Below are 26,342 nucleotides of genomic sequence, written 5' to 3'. Positions count from 1 at the left end.
AGACGTTATGAACGTTTGGCTAGCTCAATATGATGACTACTTGATAGTTTAGTGCACCATGCTTGACGGCTTAGAATCGGGACTTCAAAGATGTTTTGAACGTCATGGACCATATGAGATGTTCCAGGAATTGAAGTTAATATTTCAAGCAAATACCCGAGTTGAGAGATATGAAGTCTCCAACAAGTTCTATATCTAAAAGATGGAGGAGAATCGCTCAACTAGTGAGCATGTGCTCAGATTGTCTGGGTACTTCAAATCGCTTGAATCAAGTGGGAGTTAATCTTCTAGATAAGATAGTGATTGACAGAATTCTCTAGTCACCCTCACTAAGTTACTAGAACTTTGTGATGAACTATAGTACACAAGGGATGATGAAAACGATTCCCGAGCTCTTCGTGACGTTGAAATCGACGAAGGTAGAAATCAAGAAAGAGCATCAAGTGTTGATGATTGACAAGACCACTAGTTTCAAGAAAAGGGCAAAGGGAAAGAAAGGGAAACTTCAAGTAGAGTGGCAAACAAGTTGTCACTCCCGTGAAGAAGACCAAAGCTAGACCAAAGCCTGAAACTGAGTGCTTACACTTCAAAGGAAATAGTCACTAGAAGCGGAAATGCCCTAAATATTTGGTGGATAAGAAGGATGGCAAAGTGAACAAGGGTATATTTGATATACAGGTTATTGATATGTGCCTTACTAGTGTTTATAGTAACCCCTGAGTATTTGATACTTGTTCGGTTGCTAAGATTAGTAACTCGAAACAGGAGTTACATAATAAACATAGACTAGTTGAGGGGAAGTGACGATGAGTGTTGGAAATAGTTCCAAGATTGATATGATCATCATCACACACTCCCTATATTTTCGAGATTAGTGTTAAACCTAAATAAATGTTATTTAGCGTTTGCGTTGAGCATGAATATGATTTGATCATGTTTATTGCGATACAGTTATTCATTTGAAGTTAAAGAATAATTGTTATTCTGTTTACATGAATAAGACCTTCGATGGTTATACACCCAATGAAGATAGTTTGTTGGATCTCGATCGTAGTGATACACATATTCATAATATTGATGCCAAAAGATGCAAAGTTAATAATGATAGTGCAAATTATTTGTGGCACTGCCGTTTGGGTCATATCGGTGTAAAGCGCATGAAGAAACTCCATAAAGATGGATTTTCGGAATCACTTGGTTATGAATCATTTGATGCTTGCGAACCGTGCCTTTTGGGCAAGATGACTAAAACTCCATTCTCCGGAACAATGGAACAAGCTACTGACTTATTGGAAATAATACATACCGATGTATACGATCCAATGAGTGTTGATGCTCGTGGCAAGTATCGTTATTTTCTGACCTTCACAAAACGATTTGAGCAGATATGGGTATATCTACTTGATGAAACATAAGTCTGAAATAATTGAAAGGTTCAAAGAATTTCAGAGTTGATCCAATGAGTGTTGATGCTCGTGGCAAGTATCGTTATTTTCTGACCTTCACAAAACGATTTGAGCAGATATGGGTATATCTACTTGATGAAACATAAGTCTGAAATAATTGAAAGGTTCAAAGAATTTCAGAGTGAAGTGGAAAAATCATCGTAACAAGAAAATAAAGTTTCTACGATCTGATCTCGGAGACGAATATTTGAGTTACGAGTTTCAACCTGATAAGCTCGAACCCAAATCGGAGAAGTGCGTCTTCATAGAATACCCAAAGGAAACTGTTGGGTACACCTTCTATCACAGATCCGAAGGCAAAAACATTCGTTGCTAAAGAATAGATCCTTTCTAGAGAAGGAGTTTCTCTCGAAAGAAGTGAGTGGGAGGAAAGTAGAGCTTGATAAGGTAATTTGTACCTTCTCCCGAATTGGAAAGTAGTTCATCACAGAAATCAGTTCCAGTGATTCCTACACCAATTAGTGAGGAAGCTAATGATGATGATCATGAAACTTCAAATCAAGTTACTACCAAACTTTGTAGATCTTCCAGATTAAGATCCACACCAGAGTGGTACGGTAATCTTATTCTAGAAATCATGTTACTAGACCATGATGAACCTACAAACTAAGAGGAAGCGATGATGAGCCCAGATTCCGCAAAATGGTTTGAGGCCATGAAATCTGAGATGGGATCCATGTATGAGAACAAAGTGTGGACTTTGGTGGACTTGCCCGATGATCGGCAAGCCATAGAAAATAAATGGATCTTCAAGAGGAAGACGAACGTTGATAGTAGTGTTACTATCTACAAAGCTCGACTTGTCACAAAAAGGTTTTCGACACAGTTCAAAATGTTGACTACAATGAGATTTTCTCAACTGTAGCGATGCTTAAGTCTGTTCGAATCATGTTAGCAATTGCCACATTTTATGAAATCTGGCAAATGGATGTCAAAACTGCATTCCTTAATGGATTTATTAAAAAAGAGTTGCATATGTTGCAACCAGAAGGTTTTGTCAATCCTAAAGGTGCTAACAAATTGTGCAAGCTCCAGTGATCCATCTATGGACTGGTGCAAGCATCTCAGAGTTGGAATATACGCTTTGATGAGTTGATCAAAGCATATGGTTTTATACAGACTTTTGAAGAAGCCTGTATTTACAAGAAAGTGAGTGGGAGCTCTGTAGCATTTCTAATATTATATGTGGATGACATATTGTTAATTGGAAATGATATGGAAATTCTGGATAGCATGAAAGGATACTTGAATAAGAGTTTTTCAAAGCAAGACATCGGTGAAGCTGCTTACACATTGAGCATCAAGATCTATATAGATAGATCAAGACGCTTGATAAGATTTTTCAATGAGTACTTACCTTGATAAATTTTTGAAATAGTTCAAAATGGAACAGTCAAAGAAGGAGTTCTTGCCTGTGATGCAAAGGTATGAAGTTGAGTAAGACTCAAGACCCGACCATGGCAGAAAATAGAAAGAGAATGAAAAGTCATTCACTATGCCTCAGTCATAGGTTCTATAAAGTACGCTATGCTGTGAACCAGACCTATTGTATACCTTGCTCTGAGTTTGACAAAGGAATACAATTTTGATCTAATAGTAGATCACTGGACAGCGGTCAAGAATATCCTTAGTAAGAACTAAGGAGATGTTTCTCGATTATGGAGGTGATAAAAGAGTTTGTTGTAAAAGTTACATTGGTGCAAACTTTTACACTGATCCAGATGACTCTAAGTCTCAATCTGGATACATATTGAAAGTGGGAGCAATTAAGCTAGAGTAGCTCCATGCAGAGCATTAAAGACATAGAATATTTGCAAAATACATACGGCTCTGAATGTGATAGACCCGTTGATTAAGCTTCTCTCACAAGCAAAACATGATCATACCTTAGTACTCTTTGGGTGTTAATCACATAGCGATGTGAACTAGATTATTGACTCTAGTAAACCCTTTGGGTGTTGATCACATGACGATGTGAACTATGGGTATTAATCACATACAGATGTGAATATTAGTGTTAAATCACATGGCAATGTGAACTAGATTATTGACTCTAGTGCAAGTGGGAGACTGAAGGAAATATGCCCTAGAGGCAATAATAAAGTTATTATTTATTTCCTTATATCATGATAAATGTTTATTATTCATGCTAGAATTGTATTAACCGGAAACATAATACATGTGTGAATACGTAGACAAACATAGTATCACTAGTATGCCTCTACTTGACTAGCTCGTTGAATCAAAGATGGTTAAGTTTCCTAGCCATGGACAAAAGAGTTGTCATTTGATTAACGGGATCACATCATTAGGAGAATGATGTGATTGACATGACCCATTCCGTTAGCCTAGCACTTGATCGTTTAGTATGTTGCTATTGCTTTCTTCATGACTTATACATGTTCCTGTAACTATGAGATTATGCAACTCCCGTTTACCGGAGGAACACTTTGGGTGCTACCAAACGTCACAACGTAACTGGGTGATTATAAAGGAGTACTACAGGTGTCTCCAAAGGTACATGTTGGATTGGCGTATTTCGAGATTAGGTTTTGTCACTCCGATTGTCGGAGAGGTATCTCTGGGCCCTCTCGGTAATGCACATCACTATAAGCCTTGCAAGCAATGTAGCTAATGAGTTAGTTACGGAATGATGCATTACGTAACGAGTAAAGAGACTTGCCGGTAACGAGATTGAACTAGGTATTAGATACCGACGATCGAATCTCGGGTAAGTAACATACCGATGACAAAGGGAACAAAGTATGTTGTTATGCGGTTTGACCGATAAAGATCTTCGTAGAATATGTAGGAGCCAATATGGGCATCCAGGTTCCGCTATTGGTTATTGACCAAGAATAGTTCTAGGTCATGTCTACATAGTTCTCGAACCCGTAGGGTCCGCACGCTTAAGGTTTCGATGACAGTTATATTATGAGTTTATGAGTTTTGATGTACCGAAGGAGTTCGGAGTCCCGAATGAGATTGGGGACATGACGAGGAGTCTCGAAATGGTCGAGACGTAAAGATCGATATATCGAAGTTCGGAAAGGTTCCGAGTGATTCGGGTATTTTTCGGAGTACCGAAGAGTTATGGGAATTCGCCGATGAGTATATAGGCCTTATTGGGTCATACGGGAATAGAGGAGAGAGGCCAAAAGGAAGGAGGCCTGCGCCCCCCCTCTGGTCTGAATTGGACAAGGGGCGCAGCCCCCCTTTCCTTCTTCCTCTCCCCCTCTTTCCCCTTCTCCTACTCCAACAAGGGAGGTGGAATCCTACTAGGACTAGGGAGTCCTAGTACGACTCCACACTTGGCGTGCCCCCTCCTAGGGCCGGCCTCCTCTCCCCTTGCTCCTTTATATACGGGGGCAGGGGGCACCCCATGGGACACAAGTTGATCTGCGGATCGTTCCTTAGCCGTGTGCGGTGCCCCCCTCCACCATATTCCACCTCGATCATATCGTCGCGGAGTTTAGGCGAAGCCCTGCGCCGGTAGAGCATCATCATCGTCACCACGCCGTCGTGCTGACGGAACTCGTCCCCGATACTTTGCTGGATCGGAGTCCGGGGATCGTCATCGAGCTGAACGTGTGCTGAACTCGGAGGTGCCGTGCGTTCGGTACTTGGATCGGTCGGATCGTGAAGACGTACGACTACATCAACCGCGTTGTCATAACGCTTCCGCTTACGGTCTACGAGGGTACGTGGACAACACTCTCCCCTCTTGTTGCTATACCATCACCATGATCTTGCGTGCGCGTAGGAATTTTTTTGAAATTACTACGTTCCCCAACAAAAACCAGCCCATTTGTCCAGGTTTGCTCACGTACATTCATCTCTATGAAGTCACGCACGCAAAATGTACCTCTAAAATAGTAAGTCAACACAACATATTTGAAGAAGTCACCAACGTCTTCTCTCGCTAAACCAACATCGTCAAAAAGTCTAAAACAGATCTAGAAAAGTAGAAGCACTATTGTTAAATTTAGGACTTGAACCCTGGTGAGCTGATTCAATCATCCAAGCTATGCTCAGTTCACAAGCAAAATTGAATGCTTAAATTCTCTTTTGATAAGGAGCTAAAAATGCGGAAATAAAAATGAATGCCACACATTCATTAGTCAATACTATTTTTTTAATGATTCAGATTTATTATCAAACTTAGTACAAAACACCTCAGACATAATAAAAATTACATCAAGGTCTCTGGATCATCGAAAGATTACTGCTGCCAGAACGATTCACCGATGCACCGCTGTCGTGACTCCCCTACCGAAGTCGGCTTGACCTTGCCAATGGCAGCCGGGAAGTCTTCTAACCAAATAATAACTCGATAAAAGATTCTTATAATATACTTCCTTCGTCTGAGTTTATTTAGTTCCCCTCATATTTTGTGTCAAACTTTAATGTAAACGTAACCAATAAAATATAAGTTTTATGTGGTAAAAATAATATTATTTGGAACTTCTTTCAAATACGAAGTTAGTCATATTAATTTCATGATATTTAGTTTAAATTTTGCTAATAATATCTATGGTCAAAACTAATCAAAAATGCAAAAGGGGGGTTAAAAACCCGGACAAAGAAAGTATCTAGTCTAGTTCAAGGTGTTGAAGTGTACAAGTAGATTGCCTAGCGGTGGCGGAGCTTTGAAGAAATAACGAGGCGGGCCCACCCAAAGGTGAGTACCCAAAAAAATTTAGATCGTCAACCATACCATCAGTTTTGTTCGTCATCTGATTGAATTTCAGACTATCCAAAGTGGTATATATAGCCGACAACTAAGAGGAAAGTTGGCATTGATTGGTTAATGAGAATTTTTTGGGAGAAAACAGAATTGCATCTGCGGCTCAGCAGCCAGCGGTGCTCGTTGCCTGGTTTCAGAATTTTGTTGTATATGGACGATATTTTCTGGTTTGGGGAATTAAGCACTATCTAGCCCATCCCTTGGATTTATAGTTGTTCATCCCAAAATATACACATCTAACCCATTTGTCCTCCAAGGACAAGTCTCGGTAAAATGGGGGAAACTATAGCGCATGCCCCCGCTGCGCACCTCGAGGCCAGCCATCCCTCGGCCCACCCCGCCGCCCATGACCCCCACCAGCTCGGCTTGGCAGATGACAATCCTAAGTTCAACCTTTAGTTTAAAAATATTGATAATTGAACAAAAAAATTGCCAATTCAAAAAATGTTCATGAATTTTTTTAAATGTCCTAAAAATTAGAAAATTGTTCATGAATTACAAAATAGTTTGTTGATCATAAATTATTTGCTGATTTAAAAATTGATCATCCATTTTAGTAACTGTTTGATAAATCAAAAAAGTGTTTGTGAATTTCAAAAATTGTTCCATAAATTTCCAAAAAAATGTTTGTCAATTCTAAAAATGTCCGCCGATTCAAAAAAAATCTCACAGTTAAAAAAGTAATACAAAATAATATAAAATGTTCATTAATTAAAAAATGTTCATGATTTTAAAAATAATCACAAATTTGTAAAGAATTTCATGACTTTGCAAAAAGTTCATGATTTCAAATATGTTTACGAGTTTAATTTTTTTTTCATGATTTCAGATAAATATTCAAAAATTCGAAAGGATGTTCACAAGAAAGTAAAGAAAGAAAAAGAAAAAAAGAAAAGAAATACGAAAAATAAAAGAAAAATAGAAAAAAAATGGCTCAAGGACCTTCCCAAAACCAATGAGGAAGAAATCCGAAAAAGGGTCGACCGAAAACAGGATCGAAGGCAGGAGAGGGTACACGCTGGGTTGCTACGCGCCAAATAGGAAACCCCCATGCAGTAGCGGTTGAAAAAATGTTTTAGATTTTTTTGAGACATAAATACGTTTTAGATAGGGGAATCCCCACCTCCACCTGGGCCAGCCCACACAGTAGCGGTTGGAAAAGTATGTTAGTGAATCTCCCCACCCGGGTTGACACACGCAATGGGAAGAGAGTGATAGTGTATCTCAATAATGCAGCAAAATGCGAAAATCATTTTCTAAGCCTGGACTCATCTGCACCTATGTTGAATAAAAATCAAAAAAATACTAGAAAAATTCAAAAATTCCAAAAAAATTTCCATGATAGACAATTTGATGCGTGAGGTCCGCCAAATTTTCAAATCATTTGGACAACTGAGCAATTCTCCGCAAAAAAGACAAATTCGAGTATGTAAAACAATTTACTATTCATGTACTGTTTTGACCCTATTTGTCTTTTTTGCAGGGAGCTACTCAGATGTCCAAGTGAGCTAATATTTGGAGCGAACCTCACGCAATAAATTGTCTACCATGAAAAACACTTGGAATTTTGTGAATTTTTTTCTGACCAGGTGAGATGAGTTCGGGCACCGAATCGCTGCACTCAGCAAAATGTGATTATATCCTTTGGCGATTATGTTTTTTCCTTTCATTGCAACGCACGGTCCTTTTGCTAGTTCTATACAACCAAACACATGATCATCCGTGCACGTGGAGAATGTTAAAGAAACATTCAATTGCAGTTTGGTGATGGCAACAACCAATAACTTATTCCATCATTTCCTGCCTTTTTTGTTTACACGATTTTTTATGACGACGACAATGAAGATGATGGCAACAACAGCCAAATTTATTCCATATGTACTACACTAGCTTGGAATCAATGAATAATAGGATGGATGAATTAACATTAACAGCTGCTCTGAGATTATGTACTGCTGCTATACACTCTTCCTACTTCACTCCACACCTCCAAACCGAAACACCTCCCAATCCTAAGCATCCGGTTTTCCGTCGTCACCTGCTCATTCAGTTTGCTACTAAATTTGGTATAACTAGACTACGATCGACATGTTTCTGCGTCTTTCAGTTCCTGGCAAGGATTCATTTCTTTGTGTCGAGCTGCTTCGCAGATGTACAGACTGCTCCAGCTTTCAGATGGTCTGTGAGGGCGACCTGTTATGAACAAATTGCTGTAGCACCAGTAACAGCAGCAGCATCTTCTGCACGGCATAAGTGACTGAGCCGATAAAACTCTAGCTTGGGGGCGTCAATCAATGCTGGATCTCGCACAGCTCCCAGTTTCCCTCGCCGTCGATGAGCAGGCCTCTGTAAATGGAGCAGGGAAAAGAAGTTCCAGCAAAATACTCAACTTCAGATTATTTGGGAATACGTTTACTATTGAAATGCAGAGGCTACAACAAATAACTGAGCTGCGGTCGCAGCAGATACTTTACACAATTAGCGGGAATGACGCGAACACTTACTTGTGACGAAGTGATCACAGTTATGCCCATGTTTGCTGCTAGCCTGTACAGATGCTCTTCACCATCAACACTCGTAGCGCTGCAATGAAGTGCGAATTTTTAGGACCCACAGTAATTGATCAGTGAATGAAAATAAAAATGGTCAAAGAGAGTTGTGGATGTTGGCGTCTTGGATATGGGGGTATTCAAACTTGCCTGCCTGCGGCCTGCGGCGTGGCTCATCACTGGCCCAGTACGGCTCGTCTTCATCAACCTAAATTCAAGACCCTCACGAGGGGCCATGCCTCGCGAAGCGGACGACGCAAGGCCTCCTCAAGGGCAGCCTCACCAGGCAAGCTCGCGAGGAGGCGAAGAGATCAAGGCAAGGAGTACCTCGCGAGGTGCACATGACGCAAACCATGATGATCAAGACCAAGCAGGCGCCAGGCGGGCGCTGACCAGTGCAGTGTCCTTGTTTCCTCTTTGGTGCAAAGGGGGCAAGCGCAGACACGGAGTACCGAGGCATCAAGCAAAGGTTTCCATATCGATGCAACAAGACCAGGACCAGGAGGACGGCAAGACGGAGGTCACCGTGGAGCCCAAGACGGTGTCATCGCCAGTGCCTTTGGCAGTCGAAGACCACCTTTAGTCGGGATAGCATGTACTGATTGTCCCCCTTTAAATCCCACCATTGTGGAATCCCTTCCCGCTCAATATTTGGGAAAAGGACCAAGGCCTCTATAAATAGGGCTACCCACCACCGTAGCAAAGGACGGATCCATTCGAACCAGAACCACCCACACCAGCATAAGAACACCTCTCCTCGCGAGGCTGTTCTTCCCCTTGTACTGTTCATCATCAGTCCCAGAGGCAATCCACACACCACACACTGGAGTAGGGTATTACACCACAATGGTGGCCTGAACCAGTACATACCTCATGTCCCTTGTGTTGTTCATATTGTTAGCTTAGAATCGCGGTGAAGTTGTGGGCGTGGATCGGTAGGGAGAAGATCTTTGTGCGCACCCCAGAGTTCGAACCTTAAGGGTTTTGCCGGAACCCAATATCCGACATTTGGCCCGCCAGGTAGGGGTGCACCGGAATCTTTTCTCCGTCGATCTGTGTTCCACCGCTTTGTCGCATCAATGTCTGGCGACCCGACGGTCAACGCCAACCGCTCGGCGGCATGGCCTGCCTATGCCGCGCCGCCTGCCCCAGGTGACCTCAACCCCACGCCTCACGCAACCCGCGCTCCGCAGAGCGCTGCGGGCCGCGGGCGACGCGGTCAAGCGCCACCTGCCCTCACTCCGCGGCAGGTGCGCTCAGCAGCAAGGGCCTCGAATCACGTCGCGGTCACGGCACCGCACACCCGGCGGGAGCAAGCAAACACGAGGGCTGAGCTCACGGTGGCTCGCGAGCTGCTGCGGTGCAGGTTGAAGGAGAGCGGCAGAGATGTGCTGTTGGAGCGCGTTGCCGAGCTCCTGATGCTGCAGCTTCAGGGGCGCCTCCTTTCTGCGTCCAGCTTCCATCTCAGGCCCTGGGCGGATCATGCGGCGGGCCCATCCGCGCCCGTGCGCCCTCAGGCGTGCCTCAAGGCCTCATCAGCACAAGCTCAACCATCAACGCCGGGCGTCAGACTGCATCAGCACCACCCCTAGTGAGCGAGGGCATGCGCATCACCGCCTACAACCCAAGCGGCCTGCCGCCCTATCATCCCCAAGACGGCGTGCTGGGTCAAGCCGCATGGAGCATGGCGCACTACGGCGAAGCCTTCGGGGTGGAAACCTCGGAGGCTTACGTACCCCACATTGTGGACCAGGAGTACGCACTGGAAGACGACCATGACTTGTTCTCCGGACCAGGCTGGGAGGAAGAGAGACCGGAAGCCGAGCCTTTTCAGGAGCCACAAGGAATCATCAGCAACCGCGCTGGCGGCAACAGCTATCGGGTACCGTTAATTCCTCAGGAGCAAGCTTAGGCTAACCATGGATCGTAGGAAGTTCAGGTCACTGCAGCGGATGGTTGCCCCAGCTCAGCAGCCTCCCTTCCGCCAGGAGGGGCGCACTGGGGGCTGCTGGAGAGGGGCCGGGAGCCAGACCCCTCCCCATGGCGTGCGAAGGAAGGTGTTTTCCGAAGGTAGGCCCTTTGCCGGGGAGGTGCTCCGAAGCCTACCCCCGGCAGAGGACCCGTGGTCGTCGGGGGAACCGCTTGCGTCCGCTTTATCCCATTGGTGTCGTCCTTGGTTTCCGGTCGCCGTCAATGATGGTCGAGCGTGGCGCAAGGCGGAGCCCTCGTCTGGCGATATGAAGCAAGGCCGGTACCTGTGAAGAAGGCCTAGTGCCTGTGAAGCTCGCCGCCCGTGACACTCTCACGTAATAATGAGTTGGGGTTGTACATGCCCCGGAGTCTCTGGAGGGCCGCCCTCGGGCCTCGAGGGCTCCCGCCCACGCCCAGTGGCAGCACTTAGCTCTGCGCTGGTGAGAAGACATCGAAGACTAGACTAGGTGCCGGACGCGGCCTTTTGCTTTTTGCCTCCCTTTTTGTGGTCGAGCTTCCTTGCTTTGGGTTTAAGTTGAAATTGAATTTGTGTTTGCGTGTTTTCGGGGGGTGTCTTGTCTCGTTCGTGTGATTTCTCGTGTTCTGATTTCTGCCCTAGTTCAAGGTTCGCGTCACTTGCCTCCCCCCCCCCCCCCCGCGAGCCCCTCGCGGGTGGGGCTGGGCTAAGCACATGCGCGCGCCGGCCTTTGGCTATCACTCGCTCTCGCGAGGCTCTCACCACATGATCAGCGGATCCCCTAGAGGACCTTCGGAGGACCACGACCCCAAGGCATGCTCGAGCTAAAGGTAAACCACAGCAACTAACTCATCACGAGGCATGTAGCCTGATGGAGGCACACATTCAGTGTCACCCCTACAAGCATGCGGATGAAGGTCCTTTTTACATGAGGGGCTTCCCCTCCCAAAATGCTCTCACAACCTTCAGGGCCACACCCGAGCTTTTTGTGTGCAGGGAAAAACAACAGGGAGACACAAGATCAGTCGGACATATCGCTCACCGCATCCTCTAGGTCGCCTCCGGAGGCATCACCGGCGTCGCTGTCACCATCACTGTCATCACCATCACCGTCATCGGCGCCATCTTCACCGTCGTTCACCACATCGCCTTCATCCGCGACCACTACCACCCCGTCATCATCAGAAGCGAAGGCCCTAACAAGAGCATCCACGTTGTCCTCTACCCATTGCGCCAGGTCACCTCGAATGACCATGGGCACTGGAGCAATGACGACGTCAAAGTCAAAGTGGGGATCTCTGTCCTGAAGATGGCTGAAGACGCGGGAGAATGCACACCCGAGAAATACGTGGCTCCTCTCCTTGACAAGCTGGCGAGCTCTCTCGGAGCGATTCTGCAGATGCGTCACCACGTCAGTGAAGAATTGGAGATGGGCAGCATAGTTGGTCACACGAGGATATGGAGCGTTCGCGTCGCAGACATTGCCTAGGGCCATGTTGGCCCTATCCCTGAGCTCTTGGAGCATGGGGCCATGCATGTGCTCCAGCATCTGGTGCTGGAGAATTTCTTCTCTGTTCTGCCGCGCAACAGACTCAGCGTCATCAACTCGCCGTTGAAGGAGAAGCAGCTTGGCGCGGGAGAAACCCAACTCAGTCTGCGCCGAGACCAGGGTGGCTGCGGTGGCCTTTGTGCACTGCGTTGTTTCTGCCAGCTTGGACCTAAGGGCGGCGGTCCTGCCCGCGGCCTCAGCTTCAATCAACCCTAGCTTCTGGCCATACTCGCGCACAAGATCAATCTTGATAACCCACAAGTGTAGAGGATCACAACAGTTTTCGATAAGTAAGAGTGTCGAATCCAACGAGGAGCTAAAGGTAGAATAAATATTCCCTCAAGTTCTATCGGCCACCGATACAACTCTACGCACGCTTGACATTCGCTTTACCTAGTGAAAGCACAAGTGCTCCCTAGGTGGTTTTGGTAATTAATGTCAACATATCTCTTGTTGGACTAACACTTTTATCTAGTATGTTTCAGACGAGTTCAACAATGGAGTGGCATGGACTAAAGGATGTGGGAACTACTTCAAGATGCTAAGGACAAAGGATTGGCTCAAGCTTCAAGCTCAAGACTCTTCATTTTACATTTCAGTGATCCAAGATCACATTGAGTCTATAGGAAAAGCCAATACTATCAAGGAGGGATGAGGTGTTGCTTAATGAGCCTCTTGCTTCAAGTGCTTAGTGATATGCTCCAAATACTCTCAACTACTTTCCCACTTCCACACATATGTCCTAAACCTAAAGTCAAACTCGGCCCCACTGATTCTTTCTATCCGGCGCCACCAAGTTTGGATGTCTTAGCCATTGCCACAGACCCTAGGCAAATCGGTCTCACCGATAGGGATCTCGGTCTCACCGAGATGGGATTGTAATCTCTCTGTGTATGTCCATTATCAAAATCGGTCTCACCGAGTTTGAGCAATCGGTACTACCGAGATTACAATGCAAACTCTCTGGTTAACTTATTATCAAAATCGGTCCCACCGAGTTTGATAATCGGTCAAACCGAGTTTGCCTGACCAACTCTCTGGAAAGCTTATTACCAAAATCGGTCCTACCGAGTTTGTGTAATCAGTCTCACCGAGATTACGTTATGCCCTAACCCTAACCGAATCGGTCCTACCGAGTTGCATTTCGGTCCCACCGAAAACTCTAACGGTCACATTATTTGCTAAATCGGTCTGACCGAGTTTAACGATTCGGTCCCATCGAGTTTGGTAGATTGTGTGTAACGGTTAGATTTTGTGTGGAGGCTATATATACCCCTCCACCTCCTCTTCATTCGTGGAGAGAGCCATCAGACTGAACCTACACTTCCAGTATCCTATTTCTGAGAGAGAACTACCTACTCATGTGTTGAGGCCAAGATATTCCATTCCTACCATATGAATCTTGATCTCTAGCCTTCCCCAAGTTGCTTTCCACTCAAACCCTCTTTCCACCAGATCCAAATCCTATGAGAGAGAGTTGAGTGTTGGGGAGACTATCATTTGAAGCACAAGAGCAAGGAGTTCATCATCAACGCACCATTTGTTACTTCTTGGAGAGTGGTGTCTCCTAGATTGGCTAGGTGTCACTTGGGAGCCTCCGACAAGATTGTGGAGTTGAACCAAGGAGTTTGTAAGGGCAAGGAGATCGCCTACTTCGTGAAGATCTACCGCTAGTGAGGCAAGTCCTTCGTGGGCGACGGCCATGGTGGGATAGACAAGGTTGCTACTTCGTGGACCCTTCGTGGGTGGAGCCCTCCGTGGACTCGCGCAACCGTTACCCTTCGTGGGTTGAAGTCTCCATCAACGTGGATGTACGATAGCACCACCTATCGGAACCACGCCAAAAACATCCGTGTCTCCAATTGCGTTTGAATCCTCCAAACCCTTCCCTTTACATTCTTGCAAGTTGCATGCTTTACTTTCCGCTGCTCATATACTCTTTGCATGCTTGCTTGCTATATGTTGTGAATGTTAAACTTGTGCCTAAACTCCACTCAAACTTTAAAGAAACTTAAAAACTGCAACTTTGGTACTTAGTGTCTAATCACCCCCCCCTCTAGACACCTCTTCTCAAGGTCCTACAAGTGGTATCAGAGCATTGGTCTCCATTGCCTTGGTTTAATCACCATTGGAGGAAGATGGATGAGTCTACTTTGGGGAGTCTTAGACATAGAGTGCCTATTCTTGATGGAGAGTATTTTCATGAGTGGAAAAATGAGATGCTTGTAATTTTCAATCAATATCATTTGAACAAGTACATTGCTAGTCCTTGTGCACCTTGTGTTGATCCTATGCATCCTACCCTTGATGAGTCTATTGACATGATTAGGAATGTTAGAACTGTTAATCTTATCACTAGAGGCATGCCTAGAAACTTGATTATAAAACTGCCTACTCTTGAGTGTGCCTACACTATATGGAAATTTCTTGAGGAACGATTTCCTGATTATTCTTTGAAAAATCTTGATGAAATTCTCCATAAGTCTATTGCTTTGAGTAAAATGAATACTAGTGATCCTATGTTTGGTGATCGTCTATTTGAGCTTACAAACCTTATGCGTGCCAAAGGAAATGTTGGTATTATTAGTGATATTATTTCCGAAGCTATAAAAATTCATAGACAAGATCATTGTCAAACTCACTCTAATGAATCACCCTCTCTAGGATTTGATCCACCACATGACGATGTTGAACATGGATACTATGATGTGGATGATGATAGTGACTTCGATCTTGATGATGCAATGAGACATTTTGGTCTTATGGCAAATCTTCGGGGATATATGTCAGGAGGAAAGGAATGGGTCCTTGACAGTGGATGTACCGATCACATGACCGGAGATAAAGACATGTTTCGTGAGCTTGCTGATAATGATAGTCCTCGAAAGTATGTCACTTTCGGTGACAACTCAAAGGGTAAGGTCGTTGGCCTTGGTAAGGTGGCCATCTCACATGATAGCTCCATACAAAATGTCATGCTCGTTGAATCTCTTGGATACAACTTACTTTCAGTATCTAGACTTGCTGATTTTGGTTTCAATGTTCTATTTACTGAAGTAGATTGCCAAGTGTTTCGTCGAGATAATCATAAAATGGTCTTTACCGGTATACGTAGAGGTGATCTTTACATTGTTGATTTCACTAAAAAGGCTCAACCTAAAACTTGCTTCATTGCTAAATCCTCAAAAGGTTGGTTATGGCATAGACGACTAGGTCACGTTGGCATGAGAAACCTTGACAAGCTTATTAAAGGAAATCATATCCTTGGAGTTAATGATGTCATATTTGATAAGGATAGACTTTGCAGTGCTTGTCAAGGAGGTAAACAGGTTGGAGGAAGGCATCCCATGAAGAACATGATGACCACAAAGAGGCCACTCGAGCAACTTCACATGGATCTCTTTGGTCCCAACTCTTACAAGAGTCTCGGTGGAAATTCTTTTGGTCTAGTTATAGTTGATGATTTTTCCAGATTTACGTGGGTTTTCTTTCTCGATGATAAATCGCAGGTCCAAAAGATCTTCAAAAACTTCGCTAGGAAGGCCCAAAACCAATTTGAAGTGAAGATCAAGAAGGTTCGCAACGACAACAGAACGGAGTTCAAGAACGCAAATGTGGACACCTTTCTTGACGAAGAAGGGATTTCACATGAGTTCTCGGCTACGTACACACCTCAACAAAATGGAGTTGTTGAGAGGAAGAACCGGACGCTCATCGAAATGGCGAGAACGATGCTTGATGAGTACAAGACGCCGAAGCACTTTTGGGCAGAAGCGGTTGAGACAGCTTGTCATGCAACAAATCGCTTGTATCTTCACAAGCTACTCGGCAAGACGGCATACGAGCTCCTCACCGGTAACAAACCCCAAGTTGGATACTTTCGAGTATTCGGCTCAAAGTGCTACATTCTTGATAAGCATCGTCGTTCTAAATTTGCTCCTAAGTCTCATGAAGGTTTCCTACTAGGTTATGGCTCAAACTCTCACACATACCGTGTCTACAACAATTTCACCCGAAAGGTTGAAGAGACGGTAGATGTGAAGTTTGATGAATCTAACGGCTCGCAAGTAGAGCAATTGCCAATTGATGTAGGAGACAAAGATCCTTCGGAAGCAATCCAAGACTTGTCTATTGGCAAGGTCCGTCCAACGGAGGTGAAGGAGAGTACCTCGTCTGTCCAAGTGGAAGCTTCTACTTCACGACAAGGTGAACCAAGAGTTGATACGGAAGCATCCACAAGTGGGACACACCAAGATGAAGGAAACGAGGAAGTGCATCAAGATGAACGTCAACAACCTCCTTCTCCACCACGACAAGAGAACGACAACGCCAACAATGAAGAAGGCCAAGAAGAAGAACAAGATGAAGAAGATGTTCAACGAAGACCAAGCAAAAGCTTTCACGAGTTCGAGCAAGAATTGCTAAAGACCATCCCGTCGAGCAAATCTACAATGATATTCAAACCGGGAGAATCACTCGCTCTAAAACTCGTTTAGCTAACTTTTGTGAAAACTATTCTTTCATCTCTAGCATTGAACCTATGAAGGTCGAAGAAGCATTGGAAGATCCGGATTGGATAAATGCTATGCATGAAGAGCTACACAACTTTGAGAGGAACCAAGTTTGGACATTGGTTGAGAAGCCCGACAACAACCACAACATCATCGGTACCAAATGGGTGTTTCGCAACAAGCAAGATGAAGATGGACAAGTAGTTCGCAACAAAGCACGTCTCGTCGCCCAAGGCTACACACAAGTCGAAGGTATGGACTATGGTGAGACTTACGCCCCCGTTGCTAGACTTGAGTCTATTCGCATCTTACTTGCCTATGCTAATCACCATGATATCACCTTGTACCAAATGGACATTAAAAGTGCTTTTCTAAATGGTGAAATAGAGGAGGAAGTTTATGTTAAACAACCTCCCGGCTTTGTCAATCCTAAGAAACCCAATCATGTTTACAAACTTCACAAAGCTCTTTATGGTCTTAAACAAGCTCCTAGAGCATGGTATAAATGCTTGACCAAGTTCCTTATTGAAAAAGGCTTTGAAATTGGGAAAATTGATTCCACACTCTTTACTAAAAGGGTTAATGGTGAACTATTTGTGTGCCAAATCTATGTTGATGATATTATATTTGGTTCAACTAACCCTCATTTTAGTGAAAAGTTTGGGAAGCTAATGTCGGAGAAGTTTGAGATGTCTATGATGAGTGAACTCAAATTCTTTCTTGGGTTGCAAATCAAGCAAACTAAGGAAGGTACTTTTGTCTCTCAAACGAAGTACACTAAGGACTTATTCAAGAAGTTCAATATGCAAGAATGCAAAGGTATGTCTACACCCATGCCTACTAGTGGACATCTTGACTTGACCAAAGATGGTGAACCGGTTGATCAAAAGGTTTATCGCTCTATGATTGGTTCATTGTTATATCTATGTGCTTCACGTCCCGATATTATGCTAAGTGTGTGCATGTGTGCACGATATCAAGCTGCTCCTAAAGAATGTCATCTTAAGGCCGTGAAAAGGATAGTGAGATACTTAATCCATACACCAAATTTTGGCATTTGGTATCCTAAGAGGGCCTCTTTCGATCTTGTTGGCTATTCCGACTCGGACTATGCCGGAGACAAGGTTGATAGAAAGTCCACTTCGGGTACTTGTCAATTTCTTGGTAGATCTCTTGTGTCTTGGTCCTCCAAGAAACAAAACTCGGTATCCTTATCCACCGCCGAAGCTGAATATATTGCCGCTGGATCATGTTGTGCTCAATTACTTTGGATGACCCAAACTCTTAAAGATTATGGGATATATGTGAGACATGTTCTTTGTGATAATGAAAGTGCTATCAAAATTGGTCATAATCCTGTGCAACATTCTCGAACTAAGCATATTGAAGTTCGTCATCATTTCATTCGAGATCATGTTGCTAAGGGTGACATTGATCTTAAGCATGTTCGCACCGAAAAGCAATTAGCGGATATATTCACTAAACCTCTTGATGAGAAAGTATTTTGCAGGTTGAGAGGAGAATTGAACATCATTGATGCTTCAAACTTGGAGTAGAAACTCCATTGGATACATGCAAGACATGAGCTTATGACTAATCCTTGATATTTCTCTTATGATGAAAATCTTATGTCTTGGATATATTTGTATCTTGCATGTTATCTAACCCATGTAGGTACTTGGTTGAATCAAATTCCATGAGGTTGAAACCTACTCATATCTTGAGCAATCTCTACATCACCAAGTCTCTATACAAAGGTGGTTGAAGACAAGGAAGCACGAAACCATTCGAACATATCCTTTGACAAATTCTATGTTAAGCTTCATGAGTGTCATTTTTGGATACACAAGTGCTCTTCCTTGCAAGAACTAACCCATGTAGGTAGATGGACTCAAATTCCAAGTGGTGCTCCAAATTCTTGATGAGCTACATCAACCTCGAGCAACTCACACAAGTTCAACTACATGGACAACACCACCAACCAAGGTATGTTATTCCATCTTAGAGAAGCTTTACTCCGAGACATGAGCTAAAGCAACTCGACAAGATGTGAATACATCAAGATGCTTAAACAAAAAATGGCAACCCCATTTTGAGCTTAAACGATGAGTATGACCTATGATCAAGTGATCTCACTTGACTCCTAAGTCAATATACTCTAACATAGGTGACTTTGTCGCCGACCATTTCTAGATGAAGTTCCCTTGTGTTTTCTTCTGTGTTTTTGCATTTGTCTCATGCATATTTGTTTCCCCTTTCAAAAAAAACTTCATCTAGATTTCTTTCTTTTTGCTCTGCATTCTATGCATCCAATTCCTTGCATATCATTCAGTTAATTCCTTGCAAATCTTTGTGAGATATTACTAGTCTAGTGAGCTGAGGTGACAGGTGTTTTCTCTGCGATGAACTCGGTTCCACCGATTTGTTATTTTCGCTCCAACCGAATACTTTCGGTACCACCGAAGCATACCACTCGGTGCCACCGATTTCACAACAGGAAAAACAGTTTGCCACATATTCTGTGTCTCTTCTGATCCAGCTCCACTCAATGAATCTTGTCCTCTAACAAGCATCACATTTTTATCATTGCTTTATGTTGTGACTCAAGGATCAAACCCATTCACGTCAAATTCCAGAGGGAGAGAGAGAGGTTACATCTTTATCAAGCCCTTCTTGGAAATTGATGTCAAAGGGGGAGGAGAGATCACATCAAAGCTTATCATTTAGAGAGAGAGATCACATCTTATAGGGGAGAGAGATCCTTCAGGGAAAGAGAGAGAGATCTCTAGGGGGAGAGAATACTAGTAGAGAGCATTTCTCAAGGATCCCAGATGCTTAGTGTTCAAGAGGAGAGCCACATGTCTTATTGAGGGAAAAGACATGTTCATGTTCATATGTGCTTATTTGCATTAGCTTGCATTAGCTCTGTTCATTTATATCTTTCAGCTCTGATTTTTTGTTCCCTATCTTCTCCCAGTATCCCATGTTAGATTCAGGGGGAGCAAGACATCTAAGGGAAAGAGATCATTTAAATTCATTGCATATGTTTACTCTTGGGGACATGTCTAATCCAATGTGGTACTTAGTACTCACTCTCTACATGTCATCCCAGTCTTGGTATTCTTGTAGTTTCTTCTGTTTGCTCTGGCTAGTAGATGTACCTGTGTTATCTAACCTTGTTTGTGCAGGTTCATTCCATCCTAAGCCTACTCAAGACTACAAGGTAAGTATATGCATCACAATCATGTGTATGATGAATTCTTGCTGATGTACATACTGTTTGCAAGAAGGACTCATGGGCATGAAGGTATTTCCTTTAATACTTTTTGCTCTGATGCATATGGCCAAGATACATGTAACACATTGCCTGATCTATCATGGTTATGCTATCACATGCTTCTATATTTCATATTCACATGATTGCATACATGTAGGGGGAGCCTATGCTTGTTACATGTCTTTCCAAAGCTTTACTTGCTGTTCTTTATATCTTTATCTAAAGTTTTGATGTATGTTGTCATCAATTACCAAAAAGGGGGAGATTGAAAGCACAAGTGCTCCCTAGGTGGTTTTGGTAATTAATGTCAACATATCTCTTGTTGGACTAACACTTTTATCTAGTATGTTTCAGAAAAGTTCAACAATGGAGTGGCATGGACTAAAGGATGTGGGAACTCCTTCAAGATGCTAAGGACAAAGGATTGGCTCAAGCTTCAAGCTCAAGACTCTTCATTTTACATTTTAGTGATCCAAGATCACATTGAGTCTATAGGAAAAGCCAATACTATCAAGGAGGGATGAGGTGTTGCTTAATGAGCCTCTTGCTTCAAGTGCTTAGTGATATGCTCCAAATACCCTCAACTACTTTCCCACTTCCACACATATGTCCTAAACCTAAAGTCAAACTCGGCCCCACTAATTCTTTCTATCCGGCGCCACCGAGTTTGGATGTCTTAGCCACTGCCACAAACCCTAGGCAAATCGGTCTCACCGGTAGGGATCTCGATCTCACCGAGATGGGATTGTAATCTCTCTGTGTATGTCCATTATCAAAATCGGTCTCACCGAGTTTGAGCAATCGGTACTACCGAGATTACAATGCAAACTCTCTGGTTAACTTATTATCAAAATTGGTCCCATCGAGTTTGATAATCGGTCAAACCGAGTTTGCCTGACCAACTCTGTGGAAAGCTTATTACCAAAATTGGTCCTACCGAGTTTGTGTAATCGGTCTCACCGAGATTACATTATGCCCTAACCCTAACCGAATCGGTCCTACCGAGTTGCATTTCGGTCCCACCGAAAACTCTAACGGTCACATTATTTGCTAAATCGGTCTGACCGAGTTTAACGATTCGGTCCCACCGAATTTGGTAGATTGTGTGTAACGGTTAGATTTTGTGTGGAGGCTATATATACCCCTCCACCTCCTCTTCATTCATGGAGAGAGCCATCAGACTGAACCTACACTTCCAGTATCCTATTTCTGAGAGAGAACTACCTACTCATGTGTTGAGGCCAAGATATTCCATTCCTACCATATGAATCTTGATCTCTAGCCTTCCCCAAGTTGCTTTCCACTCAAACCCTCTTTCCACCAGATCCAAATCCTATGAGAGAGAGTTGAGTGTTGGGGAGACTATCATTTGAAGCACAAGAGCAAGGAGTTCATCATCAACGCACCATTTGTTACTTCTTGGAGAGTGGTGTCTCCTAGATTGGCTAGGTGTCACTTGGGAGCCTCCGACAAGATTGTGGAGTTGAACCAAGGAGTTTGTAAGGGCAAGGAGATCGCCTACTTCGTGAAGATCTACCGCTAGTGAGGCAAGTCCTTCGTGGGCGACGACCATGGTGGGATAGACAAGGTTGCTACTTCGTGGACCCTTCGTGGGTGGAGCCCTCCGTGGACTCGCGCAACCGTTACCCTTCGTGGGTTGAAGTCTCCATCAACGTGGATGTACGATAGCACCACCTATCGGAACCACGCCAAAAACATCCGTGTCTCCAATTGCGTTTGAATCCTCCAAACCCTTCCCTTTACATTCTTGCAAGTTGCATGCTTTATTTTCCGCTGCTCATATACTCTTTGCATGCTTTCTTGCTATATGTTGTGAATGTTAAACTTGTGCCTAAACTCCACTCAAACTTCAAAGAAACTTAAAAACTTCAACTTTGGTACTTAATGTCTAATCACCCCCCCTCTAGACACCTCTTCTCAAGGTCCTACACCTAGAACAAGTATGAAACTAGAAGTACTTTGTAGGTGTGAAAGGATAGGTTTGCAAGATAATAAAGAGCATGTAAATAAAAAGTAGGGGCTGTTTAGATAAAGATGCAAATAAAGTAAATATAACGAGTGTGGAAAAGTGGTGGTAGGAGTTGTGGAATTGTCCCTAAGCAATTGATTATGTTACTAGACCGGTAATCACTATTGCAATTCTATTTGAGGGAGAGGCATAAGATAACATACTTTCTCTACTTGGATCATATGCACTTATGATTGGAACTCTAGCAAGCATCCGCAACTACTAAAGATTCACTAAGGTAAAACCCAACCATAGCATTAAAGCATCAAGTCCCCTTTTATCCCATACGCAAACAACCTACTTACTCGGGTCTGTGCTTCTGTCACTCACGCCACCCACCATAAGCAAATCATAAACATATTGCAAACCCTACAGCAGGAATCCCTCACGCTTGCGCGACACAGAGAGCACCATAGGACAGCACCAATAATAAAACATGAAACTCAAACCAATCATAGCAATTCATCAATCACCGATAGGACAACGAAAATCTACTCAGACATCATAGGATGGCAACACATCATTGGGTAATAATATGAAGCATAAAGCACCATGTTCAAGTAGAGGGTACAGAGGGATGCGGGAGAGTGGACCACTGAATATAGATGGGGGAAGGTGATGGAGATGTTGGTGAAGACGGCGGAGATGTTGGTGTAGATCGCGATGATGATGATGGCCCCTGGCGGCGTTCCGGCACCACCGGAAGCAAGGGGGAGAGGGCCCCCCTTCTTATTCATCTTCGTTGACCTCCTCCCTAGATGGGAGAAGGGTTTCCCCTCTGGTCCTTGGCTCCCATGGCGTGGGAGGGGTGAGAGCCCCTCCGAGATTGGATCTATCTCTCTGTTTTTGCGTTCTCAGATTCTACCCCTTCACCGTTTCTTTAATATTCGGAGATCCGTAACTCCGATTGGGGTGAATCTTTCGCCCATATTTTTCTCATAAAATTAGCTTTCTTGCGGCAAAAGAAGGGTATCAACCACCTTACGGGTGGCCCACGAGAGTGCCAGGCGCGCCCAGGGGTGTGGGGCGCCCCCCTGTCTCGTGGCCACCTAGGACACCGTTTTGCGTTGATTCTTCCTCCGGAAAATCCCAAATATTCCAAAATAATTCTCTATCCGTTTTATCCCATTTGGACTCTGTTTGATATTGGTTTTCTGTGAAACATAAAACATGCAAAAAAAAGGAACTGGCACTGGGCACTGGATCAATATGTTAGTCCCAAAAATAGTATAAAAAGTTGCCAAAAGTATATGAAGGTTGAAGAATATTGGCATGGAACAAGCAAAAATTATAGATATGACGGAGACGTATCAGCATCCCCAAGCTTAATTCCTGCTCGTCCTCGAGTAGGTAAATGATAAAAAGATAATTTTTGATGTGGAATGCTACCTAGCATAATCTTGATCAAATATCTAATCATGGCATGAATATTAAGACACACGTGATTCAAAGCAATGGTCTATCATTTGACATAAAAAACAATAATACTTCGAGCGTAACAGTAAAGCAATCATGTCTTTTCAAAACAACAAGGCCAAAGCAAGCTTATCCCTACAAAATCATATAGTTTGGCCATGCTTCATTTTCGTCACACAAAATACTCCCATCATGCACAACCCCGATGACGAGCCGAGCAATTGGCTCATACTTTTTAACGCGCTTCAGCTTTTTCAACCCTCATGCAATACATGAGCGCAAGCCATGGATATAGCACTATAGGTGGAATAGAATATAATGGTGGAGGTTTATATGAAGAAGACAAAAAAGGAGAAAGTCTCACATCGACGCGGCTAATCAACGGGCTATGGAGATGCCCATCAATTGATGTCAATGCGAGGAGTAGGGATTGCCATGGAACAGATGCACTAGAGCTATAAGTGTATGAAAGCTCAAATTGAAAACTAAGTGGGTGTGCATCCAACTTGCTTGCTCATGAAGACCTAGGGCATTTGAGGAAGCCCATCATTGGAATATACAAGCCAAGTTCTATAATGAAAAATTCCCACTAGTATATGAAAGTGACAACATAAGAGACTCTCTATATGAAGAACATGGTGCTACTTTGAAGCACAAGTGTGGAAAAAGGATAGTAACATTGCCCTTTTTTTTCTTTTTTTTCTTTTTTCTTCTTTTTCTTTTCTTTTTGGGTGGGCTTCTTTGGCCCCCTTTTTTATTTAGGATTCTTTGGCCTTTCCTTTTTTTCTTTTTTTTCTTTTTTCTTTTTTTATGGGGCAATGCTCTATAATGATGATCATCACACTTTTATTTACTTACAACTCGATATTACAACTGGATACTAGAACAAAGATATGACTCTATATGAATGCCTCCGGCGGTGTACCGGGATGTGCAATGATCTAGCGTAGCAATGACATCAAAAAACGGACAAGCCATGAAAACATCATGCTAGCTATCTTACGATCATGCAAGGCAATATGACAATGAATGATCAAGTCATGTATATGATGATGATGGAAGTTGCATGGCAATATATCTCGGAATGGCTATGGAAATGCCATAATAGGTAGGTACGGTGGCTGTTTTGAGGAAGATATAAGGAGGCTTATGTGTGATAGAGTGTATCGTATCACGGGGTTTGGATGCACCGGCGAAGTTTGCACCAACTCTCAAGGTGAGAAAGGGCAATGCACGGTACCGAAGAGGCTAGCAATGATGGAAAGGTAAAAGTGTGTATAATTCATGGACTCACATTAGTCATAAAGAACTCATATACTTATTGCAAAAGTTTATTAGCCCTCGAAGCAAAGTACTACTACGCATGCCCCTAGGGGGATAGATTGGTAGTAAAAGACCATCGCTCGTCTCCGACTGCCACTCGGAAGACAATCAAAGAAACACCCCGTGCTTCAAATTTGTCACACAACGGTTACCATACATGCATGCTACGGGACTTGCAAACCTCAACACAAGTGTCTCTACAATCCACAACCACCCACTTAGCATAACTCTAATATCACCATCTTTATATCGCAAAACTATTGCAAGGAATCAAACATATCATATTCAGCGATCTACAAGTTTATGTAGGATTTTATGACTAACCATGTGAATGACCAATTCCTGTCATCTCTCTAAATAGATATAAGTGAAGCAAGAGAGTTTAATTATTTCTACAAAAGATATGCCCATGCTCTAACAAATATAAATGAAGCAAAAGAGCATTCTACAAATGGTGGTTTTCTATGTGAAGAGAAACAGGCAATCCAAACTTCAAACGATATACGTGAAGCACATGAAGCATTCTATAAAGCCATACTCAAAAGATTTAAATGAAGTGCAATGAGAATTTTATAAATCAATAAAGGACTATATCATACCAGCATGGTGCATAAAAGCAAAGTGAAAACTAAATGCAAAAGATGCTCCAAGACTTGCACATAATGCATGAACGAAACGAATCTGAAAACATACCGATACTTGTTGAAGAAAGAGGGGATGCCTTCCGGGGCATCCCCAAGCTTAGACACTTGAGTCTTCTTGAATATTTACTTGAGGTGCCTTGGGCATCCCCAAGCTTGATCTCTTGCCTCTCTTTCTTTTCCTCATATCGAAACCTCCTCGATTAGACACTTCATCCACACAAAACTTCAACAGAAAACTCGGTAAGATCCGTTAGTATAATAAAGCAAATCACTACTCTAAGTATTGTTGCAAACCAATTAATATTTTGCTTTTGCATTGTGTCTACTGTAATATAACTTTTCCATGGCTTAATCCACTGATATAAATTGATAGATTCATCAAAACAAGCAAACTATGCATCAAAAACAGAATCTGTCAAAAACAGAACAGTCTGTAGTAATCTGAACATTCACCATACTTCTGGTACCCCAAAAATTCTACCAAAATTAGGAAACATAAAAACTTTATACATCAAGACAGTGCAAAAAGAATCAGAACCATTTGACTTTCCAGTTAAAAATGTAAAATCGTGCACTACAGCCAAAGTTTCTGTCCTGCACCGTACAAACCAACAAGCTTTGTAAACATCCTGAAGGCAAACCTTGGCACGTTATTTTTATAATACAATGGAATTATACAAGGGGATAATTATTTTTTTTGAAAAGTTTCTGTAATTAAGATTCACAAAGTTTCCGTGAGCATGAACAAAGTTCAAGGGTAGCTCCCACTTCAACAATGCTTGTCTCTCTCACTTTCACTTTCCTTTTTGAAAAGGTTTTAGGTTCCCCTCTTTATTTTTTTGTTTTTAAACTATATAAAAGCACTCAACAGAAATAAATGACT

At 43.2% G+C, this 26,342-nt stretch overlaps 1 protein-coding gene across 1 annotated transcript in view; it reads right to left on the bottom strand.

The window, feature by feature from the left end:
- Positions 1 to 8,504: 8,504 nt before the first annotated feature.
- LOC123089959 (ABC transporter D family member 1-like) overlaps positions 8,505 to 26,342 on the bottom strand; it is a 38,654-nt gene continuing 20,816 nt past the window's right edge. The window contains exons 6-7 of the mRNA XM_044511479.1: positions 8,683 to 8,796; positions 8,505 to 8,559 (exon numbers count right to left, since the gene is read on the bottom strand). Coding sequence (XP_044367414.1) covers positions 8,505 to 8,559; positions 8,683 to 8,796 — 169 coding nt within the window. The remainder of the gene's footprint in view (positions 8,560 to 8,682; positions 8,797 to 26,342) is intronic.

This window comes from Triticum aestivum, chromosome 4B (assembly GCF_018294505.1).
Source record: "Triticum aestivum cultivar Chinese Spring chromosome 4B, IWGSC CS RefSeq v2.1, whole genome shotgun sequence".
Classification (NCBI taxonomy): Eukaryota; Viridiplantae; Streptophyta; class Magnoliopsida; order Poales; family Poaceae; genus Triticum; species Triticum aestivum.
The sequence above is the reverse complement of the archived record's forward strand: the minus strand, read 5'-3'. Positions and strand labels throughout refer to the sequence as shown.